This window comes from Anolis carolinensis, chromosome 2 (assembly GCF_035594765.1).
Source record: "Anolis carolinensis isolate JA03-04 chromosome 2, rAnoCar3.1.pri, whole genome shotgun sequence".
In the NCBI taxonomy this organism is placed as follows: domain Eukaryota; kingdom Metazoa; phylum Chordata; class Lepidosauria; order Squamata; family Dactyloidae; genus Anolis; species Anolis carolinensis.
The window spans coordinates 75,762,906-75,788,843 of NC_085842.1; the positions used below are offsets into that span (position 1 = coordinate 75,762,906).

Here is a 25,938-nt window from a genome sequence, read left to right on the forward strand (position 1 = left end):
TTTGAGCATGGCTTGCCTCTAACTCTGCCTTCTTTGTGTGTTACTCACTCGTGGCAGAATGCAGGAAAAAGTGATTCATCTGTAAGAATTGCTAGAGAGTGGAGAATCTTCTTTTATTAAAATAAGGACAGATTAATAAGGACATCCACTACCTTTTAAAACATCACAATATTCCTTGGATTACGTTTATGAGAAAAGAGAATATTACTTAGATTAGGTTTATTACCCTATTCAAGTGAGCATTGTCCTTCTAGATTTTAGTGATGCTTATTAAAACTTAGTTCCCTTAACATTTCACATTCCTCTAATTTATGTACTTATCATGAACATTAGAACAGATACATTTAAGACCATTAGATATACTCTCTAGCTGATTCCTTGTGCTTTTTTTTCTCCCCAATGTTGGGGTTTTTGTACTGTTGACTTAATTCACCTGGTATCATGAGGTTAATGTCTCTAGTACTTAGTGTCCCCTTGTATACTGGAATATTGTCTCCCTTCCTATATAGTTCAGTTTAAAGTCCTCTCCAATTAAATTTGCAAGACTCTGAACAAATACTTTCAAGCTACTGTGAAGTGCAACAATTCCTTCTCAGAAGTCCTTCCTCGTGGTCTAAAAAGCCCAAATCTTTCTTGATGGCACAATGTGCAGAGACAATTGCTTACTTCTTGTATTTTCCTCCCTTTTCCTGAGCTAGGGTCCTGCTTTCATGGCAATGCATAATGTTAATTCTTCCAACTTCTGCAAAACCTTGCTGCAGATTCCCAAAGACTCTAAAGCAGAAGTCTTGTGTCTGATATGTGTTGCCTTTTCAAGGGAAGGGATAGGATTGTAAGACCCCCATCAGTACTGTGGGAGAGGGATAAACTAACCTTGTGCCAGAAATAGATTTCAGAACATCAGTAGCAATATAATGTCAAAAATAACTTGCTATACCACCACTTTACCCAAAATCTGTTATATGTGCTGTTGTTATAAATGCAGCTTATCTGCTTGTAAAATATAAATGCTCAGTTCCATTTCTGTAACAGATACGGTTACAACTATATAGGGATAGTAATATAAGTCAAGTGAAAAATACATCAGCCACAGTACACCAAGCCTGGAATGTTTACCCATTTTTTTTTTTTTTATAAAGGAGTAAGCAGAAAAATGTTGTGCTTCCTTGAATACCAAATAAAATCTTTCTTTGTGTAAAACAGTACATAAGTCTGGGCTCTTCTTTACTTTTGAATAATACTGCATATATGTCATAAAGGGGCATTATTGTTTCCTATTGCATATCAAAATAAGTCATCATAATATCATTGCTGTTTGTCTTCACATTTTGTTTCAGAAAAACAAAACAAAATAAAAAAAAACAGAACTAGTTAGGGAGTTTGAACCAAACTCCCTTCCCTTTACCCCAATACATTACAAAAATTAAGTACAAGTGTTAAATGGATCAAGTAGTAAATCTGCACATTTACAAGCACAGCAAATTAGAAACACTGCTTTAGACCATGCCAAACCACATGTATGTGTATAAAGCTATTGATGAAATAGTTCATAGCAGCAGAGAAGGAATCATATTCCACAAACAGTACCTCATGGGATACATGGAGTACAATATTCCATACATGACAATTCAAATTCACCAGCAACAGAGAAAAACCGAAATTGTAACTATGCTTATTTGATAGGGAGGCCCATTCAATATGGTGGAACTGAGTGCTCAGTGACATAGGACTGGACAAAGAGTTTCTTTCACTGAAATGAGAATGTCCACCTGAAATTACTGTATTGTGACATGATAAACATTGCATACTGCAACACATCACTGTATTTTGGGAAACATGCATAAACAGCTTCAGTGAATGAGATTACTTAAAAGTACTTTATATAGGTATATAATGCTGATACATCAGAATAGATTTCTTTTTAGCAATTCCCCAAACATAATAATAATAATAATAATAATAATAATAATAATAATAATAATAATAATAATCATCATCATCATCCCCCTCCCCTGCAGGTGCCACCTTGACGTGGTGGGATCCGCACGCATCATCCGAAAATACATCACACAGTCCTAGACACTTGGGAAGTGTTCGACTTGTGATTTTGTGAAACGAAATCCAGCATATCTATCTTGTTTGCTGTGTCATACAATAAAATAATAATAATAATAATACTAAAATGACAGAATGTGGATATTCCGGGATAAAGAGTACAGCCTGTCTTACAAACTAACAGTTTGGCTTTCTTTTGATATAACGGGCACTTATTATATTCCATACCTCAAAAATGACAGTATGATGTTTCTAGCAATTGATTAATAAACATTTAATTGGTATATATTTGACAAGTTATATCTACAAAATTCAAGAAAAACAAATCATGCATATAGATGTCAAAGTTTGACTGTTTTTTTTTCTCATTTCTGACTGCGCTTTCTATAGATAGAAAGGATGGAACAATCAAAGCCCCCCCCCCCATTTTTTATAACCTGAACAATTAGATGTTCATTTAACAGGTGAGATTCAGGGTGACCCAGGGCATCTTGGAATGTGTACATGACACACTGATTGTGGGTAGTTTTCAGTATTCATGTCATTATGCATGTCAATACATGGCGCTCTCTTTCATGAACACTAATGCATTTCTATATTTGATCCTAATAAAACACCTGACTTAAGACACACCTTAGCTGTGACATGCTATTTTTCAGTGACATGCTATTTTAGATTGTTGCTAGAAAAACTGTGAAAACTGGCATTTTGATTATGTCCACCTCTACATGGTGGGGTGTGCCATGCATACTGATAAAAGTTCACTTTGAAAGTTGACTGTAGCCTGAGTGAGAAATACCACAGTTTAGCCTAGTCTATAAAAACCAGAGCGGGTAGGTTGACTTAGATCTAATGGTAGATTTCTAGGTTATCTGCAATGACAAGTATTTTTGACTCACAGTCATTTTACAATAGGAGCAACAAGACTTTATACCTTATATCTAGGGATGGAATCATGTGGCCAGTAAAATCTTGCTTATCTCTCCACTAGCTATGCCATCTAGATCTGTCAGTCCAACATTTGAAGGGCTATATAAGCCCTCTTTCCTGCCTGAAATCAACTGCTGGCAAGAGCATTTGGAGTAAACAGGAGTGAAAGAATGTGTAGAAGTAGCTTAGTTCACATAGTACTCATCCAAATCCCATCCTCATGATTCTTACATCTAGTGCAACACAGATTAGTTTTTTGGAGTGGGGGTCCTCATGTTTCAAATTGAAATGAAACAACAACCAAACTAAGCAAATCCTTTGAACTCAGGAGCTAGCTGCAGCTCTTTGTCTCATTTCCCACTTTTAAAATTGGACATAAACACACTTTTCCTAAATGAAAATACAAATTGGACATTTCTTATTTGAAATGCTTAGGAACAGAAGTGTCCCATGTGTCACCCCCCCCCCCCCCCAAATTTTGCAATACTTGATTACACATGAGGTATCTTGGATATGGGACCCAAGTTGAAACATGAAATTCATTTATGCTTCATATAAACCTTATACACACAGCCTGAAGATAATTTTATACACATTATTTTAATAATTTTGTGCATGAGATGAAGTTTGTATACACTGAACCACCAGAAAGGAAAGGTATGATTATTTCAATCATCCCTGTGAACAATTTTGGATTCAGGAGTATTTTGGAATACCAGATAAGTAATACTCAACTTGTTCAGTGCAACAATTACAAAATATATAAACAGTAGAGTCTCACTTATCCAAGCCTTGTTTATCCAAGTTTCTGGATTATCCAAGCCATTTTTGTAGTCAATGTTTTCAATATATCGTGATATTTTGGTGCTAAATTCATAAATACAGTAATTGCAACATAACATTACTGCGTATTGAACTGCTTTTTCTGACAAATTTGTTGTAAAACATGATGTTTTGGTGCTTAATTTGTAAAATCATAACCTAATTTGATGTTTAATAGGCTTTTCCTTAATCCCTCCTTATTATCCAAGATATTCGCTTATCCAAGCTTCTGCCGGCCCGTTTAGCTTGGATAAGTGAGACTCTACTGTATATATATTTGCCAGTAAAAAGTAGAAGGATGTGGCTTAACTTTCTAATAATTTTAGCCTATGTGATCTATTACACCTATGATATACCAGATTGATTTGTGGTCTAATGGAGTTTCCCACAACTCTTTAATGCCTCTAAATGATTCTAATTTATTCTGAATACTGGTAGATATGACAGATATTAAAGAAAAACAATATGATGTCCAAGGATGTGTTAATTAAAACATCATATATATGCTACATATTATTACTATCACAGTCATCAGTACTTTGAAAGATATCTGTTTTCAGTAGCATTGGAAAAGGCATTGAAATCAGACTATATCAGTTTTTTGTCAGTCCAATGTTGCATGCAATACACAATTTTATTGCCTCCTACAAACCTGGAGCAATGAGATATTTTATGCAAGTAGTGTTATCAACTGAGGAAAAAATAAATGTGAATATTTTTAAAATTCCATGAAACAGCACCTGGGCAGCAAAGATATATTGAAGTGACTGTGTTGATATCTACTTTATGTATAAGTATAGTTTCTGTAGTGAGTCCCGTCTCCCAGCAAAATAGTAATTCTTTTCACCACATTTCTACATCTGTAATGACAAGGTATGGAATAACAGAAAATCTAGAGGATAGATACAGTTCTTCCATTTTCTTGAAGTAATGAGATTTTCCTCCTTCACTTATTCAGTAAACAATGCTGGCTGGCATTCTGCATTGAATGTATGGATATGTAACCTAGAATTCAGGATTTATAACTACACCATACCAAGTAACATAGTATACCACCCACATCTATATTAACAGCCAGCAGTTGCATCAAGTATTTCCAGCTGATTATTGAGATACAGGAAGATGACATTTCTGGACTCCGCCCATCAGTGAACGAGGCTGCAAGAAGGAAATCATGGTGGGGCTCCTGTTTGTTGCCTCTTAATTTTCTCATGAGTGAGAGCTGCGTAAATCACCCTCCTGCACCGAGATGGCCAGTTAAACACTTGATGTAGTTGCTGGCTGCTAAGGTAGGTTTGGAGGTGGCCAGGCCAGGAGACTTTACTTACATTAAGCATTCAGAACCAAGGTGGTGATGAAGGATATTGGCTGTTATTTGCTATCCTTATTGATAATTTGAAACATTGTTGAAAACAGCCCTGCCTTTTCCCTTGAAACTGCGCCCTGATATCTCAATGCCTCAAAAGTGACCTCCCTTCAATGTGGAAGCTGCTGTTCAAGACATATTATTCCAGCACAATTATTTATATTTGATCCAGTGTCCTAATTGGATATTAGATACTGAGAGGTCACAAAGACATTGCTTCAAAATGTAGGAGAACATATTTGCCAAATATGAAAGTTTACTTGGGCAGTTTCTATTTTGAGAATACAAGCATATGAACTTTCGGGGTTTGTTTCCAGTGGTACATAGCAAACCTATTTGACAGTCAAGGGAAATATTTAGACAAAGAGGTTTAAATTCAGAAAGGTACACGTCTGAAGACAATTCCCTTGGATATTAACATAAGGACATTGTGATTCCCTTTATATACATACAATAGAAGCTGAAATGGTCTGAAATGTTTACAAATTAGAAAGTGTACAGCTATACAACATCATGCCTTTAAAAAAACCCCAAAGTATAAAAGTTTTACAACACATTATATAGATCCTTCTGGGATCTATAAAATATGTACTGAAATCACCATATTACAAGTCATCACTAACAAAGAATTCTATTTCATTTTTATATTTATATTTATATATATATATAATCATTACTTATATAATAATTAAAATCACTTTTAAACAAGTATACAAGTTCACTTTAAAATTAACTTGTTAATAAAGTTGTGCAAAACAAGCTGGCCTCTATAATTAAGTGAAGTATTTCATTTATTTACTTTATTTATACAAAAATATTCAAAATAAATTTATTTCAGAAGTGCGTCTCTTTTTCTGTGATGGCTGAAATGTTACCATCACCTTTCAGTTTGGCATCATAGTCATTTACTGTAGCAGCATATAGGCCAGCTCCAAGCTTTCCTCTCATTTTCAGGTCTGGGCTGGCCACAATCAGTTTTCTGAACCTCTGAAAAAGAAATAAAAAAACCCAGAAGAGATTAATTATTTCTGTGACACACCCTCCCCCCCCTCTCTCTCACACACACATACACACACAACCACAGAATCAAGACAATGATCACATGCATGTATATTTCCACTTTAAACAGCTGTAAATTATACTTCTACTTATGTTGCCATCTCTGCAGACTAAAATGATTATTTCCCTCCTCATTGGTTATTACTGAAATGGGCTATCAATCCATTTGAATGAAAGTAAGATCACATTACATACATGGACCTGAGTATTTCCTAACTCCTGCTAACAAGAGTTAAAACTATTTTTATACTGCATTATGGGCCAGAAGTATCTAGATATCATGGGGATGTTCAGGTATTGGCTTCTGGACTGGCCAGTGTAAACAAGCTTTTAGTGGACTGATACTGTAGGGGGACAGCACCAGCACAGTGTGTAAAAATGCCAAAGACTGAGTGGGCAACACCAGCTTTTAAGAATAAATTTTCCTCCCTCCCTCCCTCCCTTCCTTCTCCATTTCTTTTTGGAAAACTGCATACTTCACAAATATCTGGCACAAAACAAGGTTGGGTTATTCCTCTATTTGGAGTCCTCAATCTGGAGATATGTGAATTTTTTTAAAGTTACAGCCTTTAAAATATTTCAGTGTTAAGGTAAAGGACAATGTATTTTGATTTGGATTCAGGGTTTAGATCAGAATAGATTAAACCTGGATTGATCTGGACTGGGCCCATATCCAAATGCCTGAATCAGGCTCCAAACTCCAGGGATAGTGAAACCAACATATCTGTAATAAATTCTTACTGAGTGTAAACAAAACACTACAGACACAACTCAATGTGGCTTGTTTCCCACCACTTACTCACCTCTAAGATGGTTCCTTCCGTCTTCCACAGCTGAATACAGATCCACAAAGGAATGCAAACCATAGAGGAGAGAGCCATCATCCATCCAATACCATAACCCCAATCTGGATACGTATATATGTTGTTGTACTTCAGTGGCTTGTATTTCACCAAGAAAAAGATGAATATTCCCTAAAAAGAAATAAGCATATTATTTGTGCTTGGGAGAAAAATAAAACAAAATAAAACCAAACTCCATTCCTAAATGTCAATGAAAGCTATGCTAAGCTATGAAGAAACCCAGAAAACAGGGAATTTTTGGCTTTTTGACATGCACATGTTTATAGAGTCAAATCCTATTTCATGTTTAAATCCTAATTCGCCCTCAGTTAAGGGCCACATAAATAGGTAGTTATTAGAGATGTATGCAGTATTAGTTCCTTTTGTTTAATTTGTGTTTCTGTTTCGTACCGTCCATTCTGATAGCATGAAATGGAAAGGCCCCCTCTGAAACGAAAACCAACTCAAAATGAAAGGCAGGCAGGAGCTGGTATCGGCTCCAAGCCTGCTTTTTGGATTGATCTGTTGCAGGCCCTGTAAGGCCCAGGTGTGTAGGCCCAAAGCTCCTAGGCCTATAGGTGAAGGCTTTGGGTCTACGCACCTGGGCCTCACTGGGCCTGCAGCCAATTGCAGAGTAAGGAGCGCTCCTTACTTGGCAATCAGCTGGGCCTCACTGGTCTTGCTGCAGCCGATTGCAGAGTAAGGAGCGGTCCTTATTCGGCACTCGGCTGCAGGCCTTGCAAGGCCCAGGTGAATAGTCCCAAAGCCTGCACCCGTAGGCCCGGGTGCTGTGGGCCGAAAGAAAACAGATCTTTTGGCCTGGAAGACAAAACAAAAGAAATGTCTGACCTCCCAATTTGGGGAGGTTAGATTAAAATGGAACAGGGCCCCACCAAAAGCCGGGACATGAAATGGAACAAGGTATGTCCCAAATAAACACCACTAGTAGTTATACAACAAATACCTATAACTAGGGTTGACTGGAGACTAAATGTTTATGCCACACACAAGGTAAATTGCTGGTTCAGTATCAACCCAGCTGCATACTTTCCACAGTGTTTTGAAAGATCCCTTGTTAAAAATTTTAAATGAAGAATAAAAAAAATCAAAGGAGGAATGAGTGCCAAAAATATTCAGCAGCTTATAGATATGCATTTAGATGTTAGCCCTTTCTTTTTGAGAAATCAAAACTTAATTATCTTTAATTGTGCCAAGTACACCTATATCCAATGAGTGATCAATGTGTGATCATATTTAAAGGAGCAGAAATTAGATATTACCAGTTTTTCATTTATCACATCTTTTAACCAATGTTTGTGTGTGTTTTTTTTTAAAAAAAACAAGATAGGAAAATATTAAATCATTTTGCACAATTAATAGATATACTTTCTTTAAAAAAAGGTTTATTCCCTCTCAGGCCTGCCTATTTCTGCAAAATAAAACAGAGTAAAGATCTTGACAAGAATATTATAGCCATATTAATCACTGCTTTATGCTTACGGCGCAGATTCCAGGAGTGAGCAACTTCCAGCACCATTTAATCAATGGCAGTGGTCTGTATCCAATCATATCTTCAATGTTGTCATAAAAACGATCGCTTCCTGCACAAAACAAAATTAACACAAAATGAATATTGTTGATGTTGATACTCTCATTGTTTCTGGAGTGATGGAGCAACATGATAATGAATTCATTCTAATGACATTTTTGGATCTGTGACTGTCAGGAAAAGCCTCACAATAAGAGGTAGAAGATGTATTTGTAGAAGATAAGTTGAAATCCTCCTCTCAAAGATTTAATACATTCCAATAAAAGGATCAGATTCCATTCAAACTTATTTTTTTCTTTTTTGTATGTTGTATCAGGAAATCCTGACTCACCATAAAACCAGCCGATGCAGACACATTCAAATATGGCAACAAAAAGAAGGCACATCCCACTGGCTGCATAGGAGTCAAACAACTGGAAAACATACATTCCACCCTAAAAGAGAAACAGTTAAAAAGTTAATCACCTCACTCACAGCTTTTTGAAAATGTATTGCAAGAAATATGATTTACATATCTCTGAACATGATTACATTTTACCCTACTCCCACAAATATAGAAATACGCTCTTTTGCCTGAGGCCTTAATACCACTTGGTACTACATGTAAAGAAATAAACTGATTTCTACCAAAGCTCATGCTAAAATAAAATCCTGCCAATCTTAAACGTGCTACCACGTTTCCTTTTCTTATTCCCTTCCCTCCCTCCTTTTTAACGTAGCTCTATTTAGTGTCACGGAATTAAGTTTTTCGATTTAGATATTTTTTCTAAATAGAAACAATTTTTCTATTTCGGTTTACATGTATTTAAACTGCAATGTACCTCAAACATTAGGTACAGAATTTATTTATTTTTTATTAAAAAATGAATTTCATTACATAGTTTGCATATACTCTATGATAAAAACCATTATTCGATAGTGTGGAAAATCAGTAAACTCTGAGGATATTGGTGTCCAAATTACATGTGTGTCTGTGTTTTATGTAACATAATGTTATAAGGTTTGTGAATGACTGCTGAGAAGTGAAATCACTTCCTTTTGAAATGTGTTTCCAATTGCCTAGCATATTTATGTTAACTCTCTATGTTCCAAATCACTGTAAAGCCTTTTACAATGCAATGCTATTCATGCTCTCAGGAAGAAATCATTTGGGATTTTTTCCCAAGTATGTAATATATATAAAAATCCAGATTCTCTGTTTTATGAATATGAATAAAACCATGGATAGTAAACTGAGAAATCATCTACCAGAGCTGGACCAAATGGAACATAAAATGTCCCCTTGGATTCCTGAGGTTATCTTACAGATGTGCTAGTGCCCTTAAGGTACTAACATCAGTTTCTTGCACAATAAAACAAAGCATTTTGACAGAATTTTGCTTGGCACAACTACATCTGATGAGAACATAAATGGCGAAAGACCTGGAAATACTCTTAATCAAAATTACTTTCACCTGTAAGTTCTACACAGAGACATCTTAATGGTACCATTTATTTTCTGAGACAATTATGGAGGTCATCTTGAGAGATGGCCTAGTTCTTGGCTCTGCAATGGTCTACTGAGGGTGAAATTCAATGTGCAGCAAAGACCCATCAGCATTGTTTTAAAGTGATCCCAAGAAACTATGCACTAAAGAGTACACTCTGAAGAAATGAATTGCTTTACCCCAAGTTCAGTTCACTATAGAGACATTTTGGAAAGATAAACTTTACATGATGGAATGTAGCACAACAGTGCCATTTGGTGGCTAAGAAAGCATACTGCAATTAGATATTCCTTGCAGAGTTATGTCAGAGTAGATATGACTATTGTACTCTACCAATCAGCAGTACAAGAAGGAGGAGAAGACATGCATTATGAAATAAAATCATGATCTTTCATCCACAACCCATCAGAAATTGCTGCATCAGCACAAAAAATAACAATCAGATTGTGTCTATCTAGTGCAATAGAGCTGTTCAGTCACCATCAAGCAACACTGCCAATTTGAAGCCCAAATATTTTTTGAACTTAAGGAATATGAAAAATAGAAATTCACCTGTTCAATGCAAAGAAGAATTAAAATAAATGGTATCAGGAATTGACTATAACTTTGTAGGAACTAAACCATATGTATTGAAACTATTTTATTAGAACCCACCAGACAGATAACTCTATCAGTAATCAAACCTCATGTAAATCTTTGCCTACTTCATTCTCACCTATAAGAATTAAAATATTCAGATTTTCCCCAAGGTAAGATAAGATGAACTTTTTCATCTCTATGCATTAGTTCTGCCAGAGTTAAGCTCAACATCGCATTTATCTGTCTCTGAGTGCCACTTGGTGTAACTATTAAATATTTGCTGATATTCTACATTGGCTAGTTAGTTTAGTCTAACCCCACTTTTCAACCATTCTTAAGAGTCAGCAGCTGGATTGAGTGAAGGAGATTTGTACAAAGAAGAGGATGTTTCCATCTCCCTTTCAAAAAGGATAGAGGTTGTGACAAATATCCACCCTGAGTCCCCTTGGGTGAGAAGGGCGGGGTACAAATGCTGTAAATAAATAATGTAAATAAATAAATATCCTGGTTCAAGGGCTTGTGCCAATTTCAGCAGAAGGAGGTCAATTGAGCTCTGATTCGCAGATGGATGGACATCCTTTACCTATTCCAGCGTCTGACCCTTAAAATGGCCTGTGGTGGCAATTTATATAATTTCATGTAATGCAGAGCAGTTACATAATACCAGGTTACAAATCTGCATCAGCAATACCAAAACTAACCATTATCTTTAAGAGAACATTCATACAATACAGGCAGTCCTTAAGTTACAAACATCTAATTACATCTGACTCATAGTTAAGAATGGGGGTGAGACAACAGGAAGTGAAAGGAATTTACCTCTTGAAAGGGAAATTCACTCATGAGGAAAAGGTGCTTCCACTGAAGCTTTATTACCGATTATTGTTTCCAAATTCCAATTATCATAGGGAAGGAAAGTGAGGTGAAATCTTCTGAACAGGGGCGCAGAAAGCAAAACAAACCCCACGGGGGTGTTAACCCTTCCCTATGCTATCCAAGGCTAATATTTATTTATTTGGCCGGAGTTATATTTTAAAATGTACCTGTTCTGACGTATATACAAATTCAACTTAAGAACAAGCCTACAGAACTGATCTTGTTCAAGACTTGGGAACGGCCTGTACTATTATTTTTTCCCAAGAAAATATTCTTATTCTGAGTGTAGGTAAAGGTTTCCCCTGACGTTAAGTCCAGCCATGTCTGACTCTGGGGGTTGGTCTCATCTCCATTTCTAAGCCGAAGAGCCGGCATTGTCCGTAGACACCTCCAAGGTCATGTGGCCGGCATGACTGCATTGCGTGCCATTACCTTCCCGCCAAAGCAGTACCTATTGATCTACTCACATTGGCATGTTTTCCAACTGCTAGGTTGGTAGAAGCTGGAGCTAACAGCGGCCGCTCACACCACCCCCGGGTTTGAACCTGGGACCTTTCGGTCTGCAAGTTCAGCAGCTCAGTGCTTTAACACACTTCACCACCGAGGCTCCTTTTACTCTGAGTACACCAAATCAATAATTAACCTCACGCAAATATGATTTACAAATTTAAGTGTTAACATACTAGTGTCTAGAATCAGAATGCCACTGTTTCACCAGTTAATTATAATGGGTTTTGTTTGTTTTGCAAATATGACATGTATAATACCGTATTTCCTTTATTTTAAAAAGCCTATATATTTACCGCAGCCAAATAAAACATATGACCCTTTTGGCATCCCCACTTCAATTAGTAGCAGGTACAAAATATTTATATAGACATGTGTTGTATTAGATACAAGTTCATTCCATACAATTCTATTGATCCTTTGACCATAAATGTTTACATTTATTGTCAAATATTTTCTTTTATCACTTTGCAACATTTAATCAACATTTTATTATTCCAATATTTATCAGGCCTCAAATACTGAAACACAGTTCTGAATGCAAATACATCTTTGCTTACCTCTGTTAACATTATTAGACCAAGGAAAAAGGACACGATTGAAAGAGCAAGAATCAACAGTTCTCGTCTATATCCCCTCCGGAAAACCTTTGGATACATATCCACTACAGCTGTCACAAGACTTTCAACACACACAAACTGGGCAAAAGAAAGGCAGGAGAGAAAGGATACAACATTACATATCTATCATTTCTATAGCACATGCCAGGGTACACTTTCTCCATAATTTATAGCCCAGTCTTGTTTCAAAGTTATGTCAAATATATTCCTCTGTGCTTTCAATTTATCACACATATGACATATGTTTGCTGGCACTGAGACAGAGCACTATTTGAGGGATTGGATTGTTCCTTCTAGCATTCTTCAAATACCTAGCAAGAGCTGCTTGCATAGCAGTTCTGAATGATTTCCCTCAGTGTTGAAGCTCCACAGCAGAGTCTTATCTATAATATAAAGCCTACTATAAAAATAATTGGCTAGGCGGCAACTGGCCCAAGGCAAAGAATTTCAATGCTCAGGAGAGATTTCAGTGCAAATTTCCCCTGTCAAATCTAAAGCTACTATTGTATCACACAGTCACTCCAGTATTCACAAATAAAGAATGCCTATTCTGGTTTTCTGTCCCCTGCCACACATAGGAATTGTGGGAGTTGAAGTCCAAAACACCCGGAGGGACAAAGTTTGTCTATGTCTGTCATAGCTGTATCATTATAGTATCTTGTGGTACTTCTATTGGGTTCACAGTGCTATTAAATCTGTGCAAAGCACACTTGCATTATACACAATTTGCATGTGGAAGGGAAGTTGAGGATAGAAGGAATGGTTTTCTAAAGAGCATTAGCAAGTCAGACTTCAGGTATAAATTGGAAGTCCATTTTGGAATTAATTATATATATGTTTTTAAGGTTTTTATAATGTGTTTTAACAATGTTATTAACAGATCTGTTTATATTGTTTTGTTTTTATGATTGCAATTTGGGCATTAAATTTTGCCAATTTTTGTAAGCCGCCCTGAGTCCCCTCGGGTGAGAAGGGCGGGGTATAAATGCTGTAAATAAATAAATAAATAAATAAATAAATAAATAAGTCGAACACTTTCAGTCAAAATAGCACAAGGAGCAGAAATGTAGGACTGGGGAGTGAAAGATACATGGTATTTACATTTGAAATCTTCTGGATTTTGGAGTATGTATTTTGCCCCCCTTCCACTCTGGTTCATCCTTTAAAGATCTTCCCTGACTACTACCACATTTTTGTGATTGGCATAAACTATTCTCCCTTGACTGTTTCCTACACAGTGGAAGGAAAGCTATCTGACTGTCATTCTGGTTTAATTATCACCTGCTGTTGTAAACTCATCAGAACAACTATTCAATGACATCAGGCTATGTTTATGTAAAATTAACTTTCAATCCATACCTGACTGTCTAATCCAAGGAATATGAGCATCATGAAAAATAATGTTGCCCATAATGGAGAAAGAGGCATCATTGTCACAGCTTTTGGATAAGCAATAAAAGCTAGTCCAGGTCCTGAAAAAAGAAAATAAATGCAATAGATTTTTTAATCAAGCCCAACATTATTTTACTGTTTTAAATCTGCTAGTCTCAACTAAAGTTACCCAATGAATCATATTTTTCAAAATCATCTTTATTGCTTACTTTCCACATATAATAAAATTACAAGTATTATAGTAATATATAGAAAAAGAGGAAAAATGGGAAAAAGAAAAAGTAAGTGAACAGCAAAAGAAGAGAGAAAAGAGAGAAAAAGAGAGAGAGGAAAAGAAAGATTTTTTAAACCAAAATTTACCATCACATTGATTCTGGTGCAATCCCACACTCTAGGTAGGACTAGAAATCAAATGTAGGCTTTAACTGGTATATACTTTATATTATTTAGCATATGAATGAAAATTTAAATACAAGAGCTTTAACTGCACACTAAGAGAGAGAAAGAGAGAGAGAGAGCAAGAGAGAGATAGGGGGGGAGAGAGAGGGGGGAGAAAGGGAGGGAGAGAGAGCTGCAAATTAAGCACACACATCTCAGTTTTTGACATCTGATAAGGAAAAAAAATGAAAACTAAAATTTTATAATAATCAAATAAAGAGAATTTGGACAGAAAAAGTCTCATACGGACAGAATGTTACAGACTACATTAAAAACATATTTAAATATAAACTCACATTCAAATGCTGAAAATATTGAAATCTTCAATTGTGTGCTACTATCATAAACAATGAAAGCCAGCACACCTCCCCCCCCCCCCCAATGCTCCTTTCAAGATGGCAAGCCACCAGGAGCAAAAATGTATTTTGGGTTTGTATTTTCTATATACCTACAGTAACGGCAAGCATTACTAATCCCTAATTATGTTAAATTGCTAAGAATATCTTCTTTTAAATTAATTAAAGTAAAGGTAAATTGGGCCAGACTGTTTAGGGCTTTATAGGCTAAAGTCAGCACTTTGAATTATATCTTAGTAGAAATTTCAAGGTTTCATGCTTCCTTTCTCCTCCCCCCATTCTCCTTCTCCCCCTCTTCCAAGTGTGCAGTGGTGGGGAAGGAGGCACCGGTCAGCTGGTTGCTCCCCCACCGCCAAATGGGATTTGATTTGATGATCCCTGGGGTTAATGCTATTATTGTTGTTGTTGTTATTGTTATTATTGCTACTACTGCTAGTGCTAGTACTACAACAAAGACTGAATGGCTATCTGTTGGCGACATTTGATTTGTGTTTTTATTCCATGGCAGAAGGGAGTTGAACCGGATAGCCCCTGGTTTTCCACTGAAATACTGTTAAGTTTATGTTGGTTAAAATTGTTCTTCATTTTGAATATTTTATTGATCTTTCTTCTTCTTCTTTTTACACTACGAACGAGATATGTGCAGTGTGCATAGGAATTTGTTCATTTTTTTTTCAATTAGTTCACACAAACATTCTCTATCCATCTGCCACTGGCCTGGCCCACCTGTCAAATTTAAAAATGCAAAGTTTGTCCATGCCTGATAAATGTATTTTACATAAACATTTATTGGGGCTCCATAAGAAACTTTAAAAAGGGCTCCATGGCTACAAAAGTTTAAGAATCCCTGATGTAGATTCATCCTAATCACTGTTGTAAAATATATTAAAAACCCAAGAATTTTTAATTTTGAAAGAGCACTCTGCTTCTTAAATTAAGAAATATAATTTTTGACTAATTTCTTTTGTCAAACTGAATAACAATTTCACAGATGACTTTCAGTTTTCTGCACTTAAGAAAACATTTTCCACACAGATTTAAAAAATCCCACTCAGTCCTCCACTCCACCATGTTAATACAGAAGGACATAAGCCAGAGCTGATTAATAGGAAACATGATTTTCTAACATACCTGATTCTGCAACTTCTGCTATGGGCACCCCCTGTTCATATGCCATAAAGCCAAGGACAGAAAAGATAGCAAAACCAGCGACAAAGCTCGTGCCACTGTTCAAACAACACAGCATAATGCAGTCTCTGTGAATAAAGAATACAGTAATTATTTAGTTTACAATTGTAACTTTATTTTATGTGATTATTTCAACTCAATTAATATTTGGTACTAATTATTAGAAAAACCAGGAAACCTAGAGTGCATCTAATTCTATACTGTAGAATGAATGCAGTTTGACCCCACTTTAACTGCAATGGCTCAGTGCTATGGAAAGAGGGAAACTAACCTTATAAATCTATTCCACAGCACTGAGTCACGGTAGTCAAAGTGGCGTCAAACTGCATTCATTCTACAGGGTGGATACACCCTTAGACTTCATTCAAAAGCAGTTGATTTAACAAGTCCTTAAGCTCCTCCAACCACAGGAAGCTGGAGCATTTTCATTAAGAGAAAAGTCTGAAGAGGAGACATCACATATCTATATCTCAAAACAGGAAGTTCGCTCTTTCGTTCATCCTTCGCTATTAAGGTTAGCAACAAGATAAATAAAAATCTGGAAACAAAAAAACATTCAGAAATCTCTCAGTGAGAACACTGACACCACAGCTAGAAAGCCAAACAGCAGTGGTGAGGAGAGGCGAAGATGTTGAGATGGACTGTAATTCCTTAATAAATCACATGTTTGAAATTAATGAATATTTAAAACTTTTTGAATATTTAAATGATATAATTAACTTTTATAAGGCTTGATACAAATCACAGAAAAGCGTAGCTGTGAAAAAGTAAGGACATGATAGAGGTATATCATGTTTTCTCCTTGTCCGATAACATTAAAATTCAGATTAACCCACGGCATGGTGGGAGATTCATGATGGACAGCACATATTTAAATTACTGGATTTACTGATATCTCAGGTATGTTCTTATATGCCTTCGGGTTGACTCTAACCTATCACGATCCTTCCTCTAAAGCTCAAAGGTTGTCAAGTGAGTGTCCATGACTGAACGGGGAGTCAATCCCAGGTGTCTCAAAGTCCTAGTACAACACTTAAACCACTACACTATGCTGGCTCTCACTACATGGTGCAAAGATGGTCATTAACTTCATAGGTAGATTGAACAAATATATGAAAGATAATGAGTCGTCATCACAAGTTCTTTATATATCTAAGGCAGGGATGCCCAAAGTCCGGCCCAGGGGCCAATTACGGTCCGTGTTCAAATTTCCACTGACCCGCAGCCTCTGTCATAAAAATTAGTAATATGCGGCCTGCCAACACTGTTGACTACAGTATAAAATATACATGTAGAAAAAAGCTCAGTGAATTGAATTTTTTGTAATGATCAAAATCACAGTTTTGAATATACACTGAATCTTTTCAATCTGCGTATCATTTATTCTTTTGTTTTTCAATTAACAATCAAATTTAGAAGTTTACGGTGAGTAGGAGCATTTAACGTGAATAATATGTAATGTTTCAAATGAACCTACATATGTTTAATCTTCCTAAAAGTATTTTTTTCTAGACAGACTTTTTCTTCATTTTATGTGGTCTTCAATTTTTAAAGGCAGAGTCGTTTTGGTAAAAACTTGTTTAGATTTATTTGTGTTCTGTGTGAAAAAAAGGGAAAAGTATGCCATTTGCAGTAAAAAAAAATCATAAAATAGTTTATTCGCATTCAATGTTAATGATTCAAAGAATCTCAGGCTGAATGGTAGGCCCCCACACATTTCCACCTCACCATATCTGGCCCCCTTTGCAAAAAGTTTGGACACCCCCGATCTAAGGCAACATGCCACTGTAGATTAGATGGTGAGGAACATAAAATAGGTAGTTGTACTAATATCCTGCCTGTGTGCAAACAGAATTGATTAATCTGATCTAATGTGAATCTTCCTATGAGGTCACACACATATCCTTATTGGAAGAACCAAAGTAGTGACTTATCTGGTATACACATACATACCCATATTGCTTTGAGGCCTGTGTGTGAGCAAAAGCCTGGAAGGCTTCCCCAAAGCAGTGATTGGAAATTGTGGCACCTTTTGAAAATTGCTTGTTTCACTTGCAGTACTATGTGGGAGTTGTAAGATTTGCTTGCTGCCTTAAATTAGCTCCCACTGCCCCTGAATATACTGAAATCTGTTTTCAAACTTCAGATAAGAATATTCTTCAGTCCCATGATAAAGCACTTCAGCCTTAACATCAAAGCACTGGTGTCATGTTATGAACGGAACAGCTGCTAAAGAAACGTGAATGCTGCATATTTTATTATTCAGTGAAATATGTTCAACAACTGGTAACATTTGTAGGCTACAGCTTAATTGGGGACAGCATGATTTAGCTATGAAAAGTCTCAAGTTTACGGGGAAATATGCTTTCAAAATCTAAATCAAGATAATGGCCAAGTTTTTCACATACAGCAGCAAAGGGACTGTGTTTATTGTATATACTTGTGTACAAGCTGATCTCAGATATAAGTCAAGGGCAGGTTTGGAGGACCAAATTATGGATTTTGATATGATCCATGGATTTTGATATGATCCATGGTCATTACGCAGAGAGGGGAAAGCTCCCCGACCTTCACCACCACTACCATTTTTCCCACACAGGCATTAAAAAAAAAGCCGAAACAGGGCTGGGTTGGAGAGCAGAAGGGGTTGGGGCTTCTTTCAGGTTCTCCCAGGAAGAACTAAATTCTTGCCTTTTACCAAGCAGCTCTTTTTAAAATGAGAGTTAAGCTCCAAGTTTTTTGGACTGGTTTTTGACTAAAATGTACAAACTTATACATGGGTATATACAGTAGGTATTTCCTCAAATCTTGGTTTATAAAGTCAGGATTTGGTCACTCCAATAAATGCCACATGTAGGGTGGGGAAAATTAAAAATGTAGTTTGGATATGTAAATTTGATTAATTATATTCTTACTCCAAAAACATTGTGTTGATACCATTATTAAGCCAACTGAAAGGCAGAAAAATATTAATGATTGCTTTCAATGCTGACTGGATTTTTATTTGGAGTTGCAATTAGGCAAGAGTGTAAAAATCATGCAAGGAAAGAAAAGTGATATTGTTGGAGGCCTACATATAGCTTTTAGAGATGTTACGGAGAGAATCTCTGTAGTCTGAAGTTCAGATTCCTGCCTACCTCAAAAATAATTTATTTATTTATTTACATCATTTATATTCCGCCCTTCTCACCCCGAAGAGGACTCAGGGCGGATCACATTACACATATTAGGCAAACATTCAATGCCTTTTTAACACAGGACAAAGACGAACAACATAGCTCCGAGCGGGCCTCGAACTTATGACCTCCTGGTCAGTGACTCATTGCTCTCCCGTCTGCGCCACAGCCCCAGCAAATAATGCTGTGATGTCACTTGCAATAAAGGCAATAAAATAGATGAATAACATTTCCTATCTACATTTCACAGCAACTAGTTTCCCATTCATCAGAGAGGACATTTTGGGGACAGGCAGGGCATCTGCACTACCCAATACCTCTGACGACTCCCGTCTTTCAATACCACAAGAAACATCTTCAACTATCAGTCAAGACAGAATCCTATGTGGCTCTCCGCCTCTGGAGAGCTGCCTAGTGTCCCAAAATGCTAGTTACATCCAGACTATCTCCGGGGGGGGGGGGGACTGAGCCGGGGGGGGGAACCATTGAGGTTGTGTGGGGGAGGAGGAATGGTGGTTATCATCCCAGGGAGAAGCGCAATAAAGTTCTTGGGACCCTGGAGAAGGATGGGCGTGGTAGCCTTCATGACAAACCCCCTGGACTGAAGGTTCTGCTGTTAAATGCCAGATCCATCAATGACAAAACATCTGTCATGCAGGACTTTTTAACATCTATGCAGAGGCCACGTTAACAGGTGCAGTTCAAGACTCCATGGCTGCCATGACGACCATGGGGCTGTCCCAGGTAATATCTGGACCCATGCACCAGGCAGGACATACACTCAACCTAATTTTTGTTACAGACGGTGGAACAGTCAGAGTGGGAGAGCAAAATATTCTTCCATTGTCTAACCACCATCTGATCGGCTTAAGACTCACTGTGACCTCAAACCTCCGCAGGGGTGGTGGACTGATTAAGATGGTCCACCTCAGGAGACTTATGGATCCAGATGGACTCCTAAGGTCTCTTGAGGATCTTCCTGCCATGGAGGCTGACGATCCTGTTGATGCCTTGGTTGATTGTGATAATAGCAAAGTGACCAGGGCGATAGACACAATCCCCCCTGAATGTCACCTCTCATTACTCCATAGAGTTACTCCGGCTCCTTGGTTTTCAGAGGAACTGGCAGCAGTGAAGTGTGTGAGAAGACTAGAGTGCCTCTGGAGGAAAATTCATGGCATCTCCAAACAAGCTAGAGCTGCAATTAAGGCCTACTCTGCGGCTTTGTGGGCAACCAGGAAGGCTTTTTCGACTGCCCCCATAGCGTCGTCAACTAATAGATCATCGGAGTTGTTTCGGGTTGTCAGGGAGCTCCTCCACCCTTGCCCTTCTTGGCCAGAGGTGGGTTAGTAGAGTGGTTTGTGACTATAATAAATGCCTCATTGGTTCAAGGGAAATTTCCATCATGCCTTAAACAAGCTATAGTGAGGCCAGTTCTGAAGAAGGCCTCCCTTGATTCCACCGTTTTAAGTAACTTCAGACAATCGCTAACCTCTCTTTTTTGGGCAAGGTTCTGGAGTGGGTGGTCACCTCTCAACTCCAGAGATTCTTGGATGTCACCTATTTTCTAGACCAATCACAGTCTGGCTTCAGACCTGGGTACAGTACCAAGACGGCTTTGGTCGCCTTGGTCAATGACCTCCACAGAGAACTGGACAGGGGGAGTGTGACCCTGCTGGTTCTCCTGGACATTTCGGTGGCTTTCGATACCATTGATCATGGAATTCTTCTGGGACGACACTCTGGAATTGTCACGACCCAGGCTGCAGAGCACCAATAACCATACACAGAGGCCAGAATCTATCTAATATCTTTATTGTAGGAATATATAAAGTTAATAAAAACAAGTGTAGAAAATAGTCCAGAATTAGACCTTTCAGGAAAGGTCAGAATTAGTCCAAAAAAGCAATGTCCAATAAGAAATATTAAGGTCCAAAGTTGTAATCCAATAACCGAAACACTCACTTTGCCAAGCAAAGTGAGGGGAGATGACAAGGTCCTTTAGTCCATGAAACTTGAGCGAGGCTAGGAAATAACTTGATACTGGAAACAAGGCTTGAACGTGGAACAAGGTAACTAGGAACAAGAACAAGGTCCGTGGGATAACTTGGTAAAATCCGTGGTACAAGGCAAGGATTGGTTCTGGGAAACAAGGCAAAGTCCGTAGGTAAACAAAGGCTGGGAAGCAAGGCGAAGGCTGGATAGCAAGGCAAGGCTTGAGCGAGAGCGAGGCTTGAATCGGAGCGCGCTGTCCAGACACGACCCGCTCCGTAGGCTGACGAAATTGACTCCGCGAAGTTACTACGCGGGTAAAACACCTAAATAGAGTCTAGCTTTCCCGCCGAAGCAGTTCTCTGGGAATCAGAACCGAAAGCTAACTCTGAGACCAGATGTGAGACTCCCCAAAGATTCTCACGAGAAGCAGTCTTAATTGGCCACATTCTTAGCTGCAATCCTCGCACTCCTGCGCGAAGCTGAATCCAAACTTCTCTGTTGTTTACAAAACTCCCGGCGCAAGAATACGGGAGAAGTAGGCTCTAGGCTTGTTTGACATACTTCTGGGAGACAACTTTCTTGCAGGTGCAAGGTTCCCAGATCTGCCTGGGAAAGATCTGGCTGAGAGGAATCCAGTTCAGACTGGGAAGGTAAAAAACCCAAGTTTTCATCTTCATCAGGAATTACAATGTCCTGTGCAGGACTACAAGGCCCATGGGTCATCACACTATCCCCCTCCTCAAGGCCCCTCCCAAACTGGGGCCCTCTCCCCGAGGCGCGAGGTCGTGGTTTGGTGGGATAGGTCTGATGAAAGCGACGGGTTAGATCAGGAGCATGGACTGTGGAGGCGTCTTCCCAAGAGCGTTCCTCAGGGCCAAAACCCACCCAGTCAATGAGATATTGTAGGCGGCGGCGGTGAAAGCGAGAATCCAAAATGTCCTCAACCTCGAACTCCTCCTCCCCATTCATCAAAACAGGAGGGGGGGCCGGTTGGTCTGTATCAGGTCGCACACCATCCGCCGGAAGGAGCAGGGAACGGTGAAACACTGGGTGAATGCGCATTGAACGCGGAAGTTGGAGTTTGAAAGTCACGGGGTTTAATTGCGCCACCACTGGATAGGGACCAATGAAACGGGCATCTAACTTCCGGCAAGGGCGGTGGGAGGGCAGAAAGCGAGTGGACAGGAAGACCCGATCTCCTACCTTGATTTCGGGGCCCGGCTGGCGATGTTTGTCAGCGTGGCGTTTATAGTCCTCCTTGGCTTGGTCCAGTTGCTGGAGCAAAAGTTGTTGCACCGCTGTGAGTTCCTGCAGCCAATCCTCTGCTGCGGGAACCTCTGAAGTTTCAATGACAGGGGGAAAGAAACGTGGATGGAAGCCGTAGTTTGCAAAGAACGGCGTTTCTTTTGTAGAAGCTTGAACTCCATTGTTGTAGGCAAACTCAGACAGTGGTAACAGAGAAGCCCAATTGTCCTGTTGATAGTTTACATAACAGCGAAGATACTGCTCCAAAGTGGCATTGGTGCGCTCCGTTTGCCCATCTGTTTGGGGATGATGAGCTGAAGACAAGCGAGAGTCTATGCCCAATAGTTTTTGTAGTGCCTTCCAAAAACGAGAGGTGAATTGAGATCCACGGTCTGTGACTAAACTCTTGGGCAATCCATGTAGTCTGAAAACATGTTGAAGAAATAGATCCGCAGTTTCCTTGGCCGTGGGGAGGCCTTCGCAGGGAATGAAATGGGCTAACTTGGTGAATAGGTCCACCACTACTAAGATCGTGGTGAATCCACAGGAAGGTGGTAGGTCAGTGATGAAATCCGCAGAAATTATTTCCCATGGGCGAGATGGGGTAGGAAGGGGGTGTAAAAGCCCTGAGGGCTTCTCCCTTCGTATCTTGGAGCGCTGGCATACTGGGCAGGTGTTGACATATTTTTCCACATCCTTGCGGATCTTGGGCCACCAAAAATCCCTTAGGATCAAATGCATAGTTTTAAATAGTCCGAAGTGTCCTGCTGGTTTGCAGTCATGACACAGACGAAGCGCTTTTTCCCTGCCCGGTCCGGGTGGGATATAAACATGATTTCTATAGCAGAGCAGCCCATCTTTAAGCGAAAAGGGGAAATGCAGACCTTGGCGAAGTTGGTCCTGCGCCCAGGCATCTGCTTGCTGACTAGCCCTGATTTCTTGAGCACAGATGGGTCCTGGAGTAGGGGAAGTTGAACCAATGGAAATGGATTTGGTGTTCCCCACCGTGAGCGTGGCAAAGTTCTCAGGTTGTAGCAGTTGGGATTCAAAGGTCTCCTTGCGTCCTGCAGCGTATTCCGGTTTACGTGACAGGGCGTCTGCTTGCTTGGTTTGGGCTGGGGTCACATAATGGATCTGGAAGTTGAAACGTTCAAAGAATAAAGCCCAACGTTGCTGCCTCTGATTTAGTTTGCGGGCAGTTCTTAGATGTTCTAGATTACGATGATCAGTGTGGACTTCAATGGGAAATTTGGCCCCTTCTAGCCAATGTCTCCAAGTTTCAAAGGCTGCCTTTATGGCCAGTAGTTCTTTTTCCCAAATGGTGTAATTCCTCTCTGGTGTGGTTAGTTGACGAGAATAAAAGGCACAGGGGTGGAGGTGATCTCCCACCGGTTGTAAGAGTACAGCCCCAATTGCCACATCAGAGGCGTCCGCTTGCACCACAAAAGGGGTTCCAGGATTTGGGTGCTGTAGAATTGGCTGGGAGGTGAATAGTTTCTTTAGTTGCTGGAACCCTTTCTCTGCTTGATCAGTCCAGCGGAAAGGCTGCTTTCCACGGATGCAGCTAGTGATGGGGTCGGACCAGCGGGCAAAATCTGGAATGAACTTGCGGTAGTAGTTCGCGAACCCCAAGAAACGCTGCACCTCTTTCTTGTTAGTTGGCGCCCGCCATTCCAATACTGCTGAAACTTTGGCTGGATCCATGGAAAGCCCTAGAGGCGAGATGCGGTAACCAAGGAAATCTACCTCTTGTAGATCAAAAGCGCATTTTTCCAGCTTGGCATAAAGTCCATGATCCCGCAATCGTTGTAACACCATTTTGACGTGGTTCTCATGTTCTGATTGTGATCTGGAAAACACCAAAAAATCGTCCAGGTAGATTATCAAGAACCTGTCTAGATAGTCCTGAAAAATGTCATTGACAAAATGCTGGAACGTTGCGGGGGCTCCGCATAAACCGAAATTCATAACTCGGGACTCGAATAATCCGAATTTGGTCTGGAAGGCGGTCTTCCACTCGTCCCCTTCCCTGATGCGAACTAAGTTGTAAGCCCCCCGAAGATCCAGCTTGGTGTAAACCTTGGCTCCTCGAAGCCGATCCAGTAGATCCGAGATTAAGGGCAGGGGATAGCTGTTCCGCTTGGTGATATTGTTCAATGCTCTGTAGTCCACCACCAAGCGTAGTTCCCCTGACTTCTTCTTCACAAACATCACTGGGGAGGCGGCTGGGGATTGAGAGGGTCTGATGAATCCCTTGCGAAGGTTTGTCTCTAGGAATTCCCTGAGAGCTTCTTGCTCTGGTTCAGTCAGGGAGTAGAGATGCCCTCGCGGGATCGGGGCCCCCTCCACCAAGTCAATGGCACAGTCATAAGGTCTATGTGGGGGTAATTTTTCGGCTTCTTTCTCATTGAATACATCCCAATACTCGGAGTACTTCTTTGGCAAGGTGATGATGGGCTCGGTGCCTGTGGCATGGCATACCTTGGCTACGAGACAATGGTTTTGGCAGTACGGTGAAGCAAACTGCAGTTCTCTGTTGGACCAGGAGATGTTAGGGTCGTGGAGAGTCAGCCATGGAATTCCCAAAATCACAGGGAAATGGGGGACCTCGGTAACAAAGAAGGAAATCTCTTCCATATGTTCCCTTATCCACATCCTGGTGGGTTCCGACCACTGACTTACGGGGCCCGTCTTGAGGGGACGGCCGTCTATGGCTTGCACCACACGGGCATTCTTGAAATCATGATATTGTAATCCCAGAGAGTCGGCATACTCTCTATCGATGAAATTGTTGGTAGCTCCAGAGTCTATCATGGCGTGGATCATGACGGGTCCCCTTTTTGCTGACCATAATGTGACCACGAGAAGGAACAGGACCCCGGTTGGCGGCTCTTGGATGGATTTTTTGACCGGGTTGGCGAGCCTCTCTACACCCGGTCGTTGGCTTCCCCCGCCGGCTGTGTGCCAGTCGGCTCAGACGCCTTCGTCTCCATGGAGGACGCCGCCGCAAGACGGGCGGCAGGCTTCCCTTTGGCTGGGCACTCTCTGGCGAAGTGGCCCCCGTTCCCGCAGTACCAGCAGAGGTTTAAGCGTTGACGACGGGCCTTCTCGGCGGCATCTAGTCTGGGACGCACATTGCCCAACTGCATCGGCACCTCCTCGCCTCCTCTGGGGTATGGGGTTGGCGGTGGGGGTCTCCACACCGGACGTGGCTGTACGCTGGCGGGAGCGGGGGGTTTTGCCCCGGCTCTACTGCCCTGGCCTCGAACCCACTGGTTCCTGTTGGCAATCATGACTTCAGCCCGTAAACATTGATCAATGAGTGCCTCGAGGGTCTGGGGAGGATCCACCTTGGAGATTTCTTCCAGCATTTCAATGTTGAGACCCTCCCGGAATTGTCCCCTGAGGGCTACATCGTTCCAGCCGGTGTTGTGGGCCAGCACTCGGAACTCGGCT

The 25,938-nt window shown here is 39.9% G+C and overlaps 1 protein-coding gene across 1 annotated transcript in view; it reads right to left on the bottom strand.

Annotated features, from left to right (window-relative positions):
• Nucleotides 1-1,106: 1,106 nt before the first annotated feature.
• Nucleotides 1,107-25,938, bottom strand: part of slc6a11 (solute carrier family 6 member 11) — a 172,053-nt gene continuing 147,221 nt past the window's right edge. Inside the window, exons 9-15 of the mRNA XM_003217667.4 lie at nt 16,010-16,134; nt 14,052-14,164; nt 12,633-12,770; nt 8,955-9,057; nt 8,575-8,675; nt 7,036-7,206; nt 1,107-6,160 (exon numbers count right to left, since the gene is read on the bottom strand). Of these exons, the coding sequence (XP_003217715.1) occupies nt 6,008-6,160; nt 7,036-7,206; nt 8,575-8,675; nt 8,955-9,057; nt 12,633-12,770; nt 14,052-14,164; nt 16,010-16,134 (904 nt within the window). The 3' untranslated portion in view covers nt 1,107-6,007. The remainder of the gene's footprint in view (nt 6,161-7,035; nt 7,207-8,574; nt 8,676-8,954; nt 9,058-12,632; nt 12,771-14,051; nt 14,165-16,009; nt 16,135-25,938) is intronic.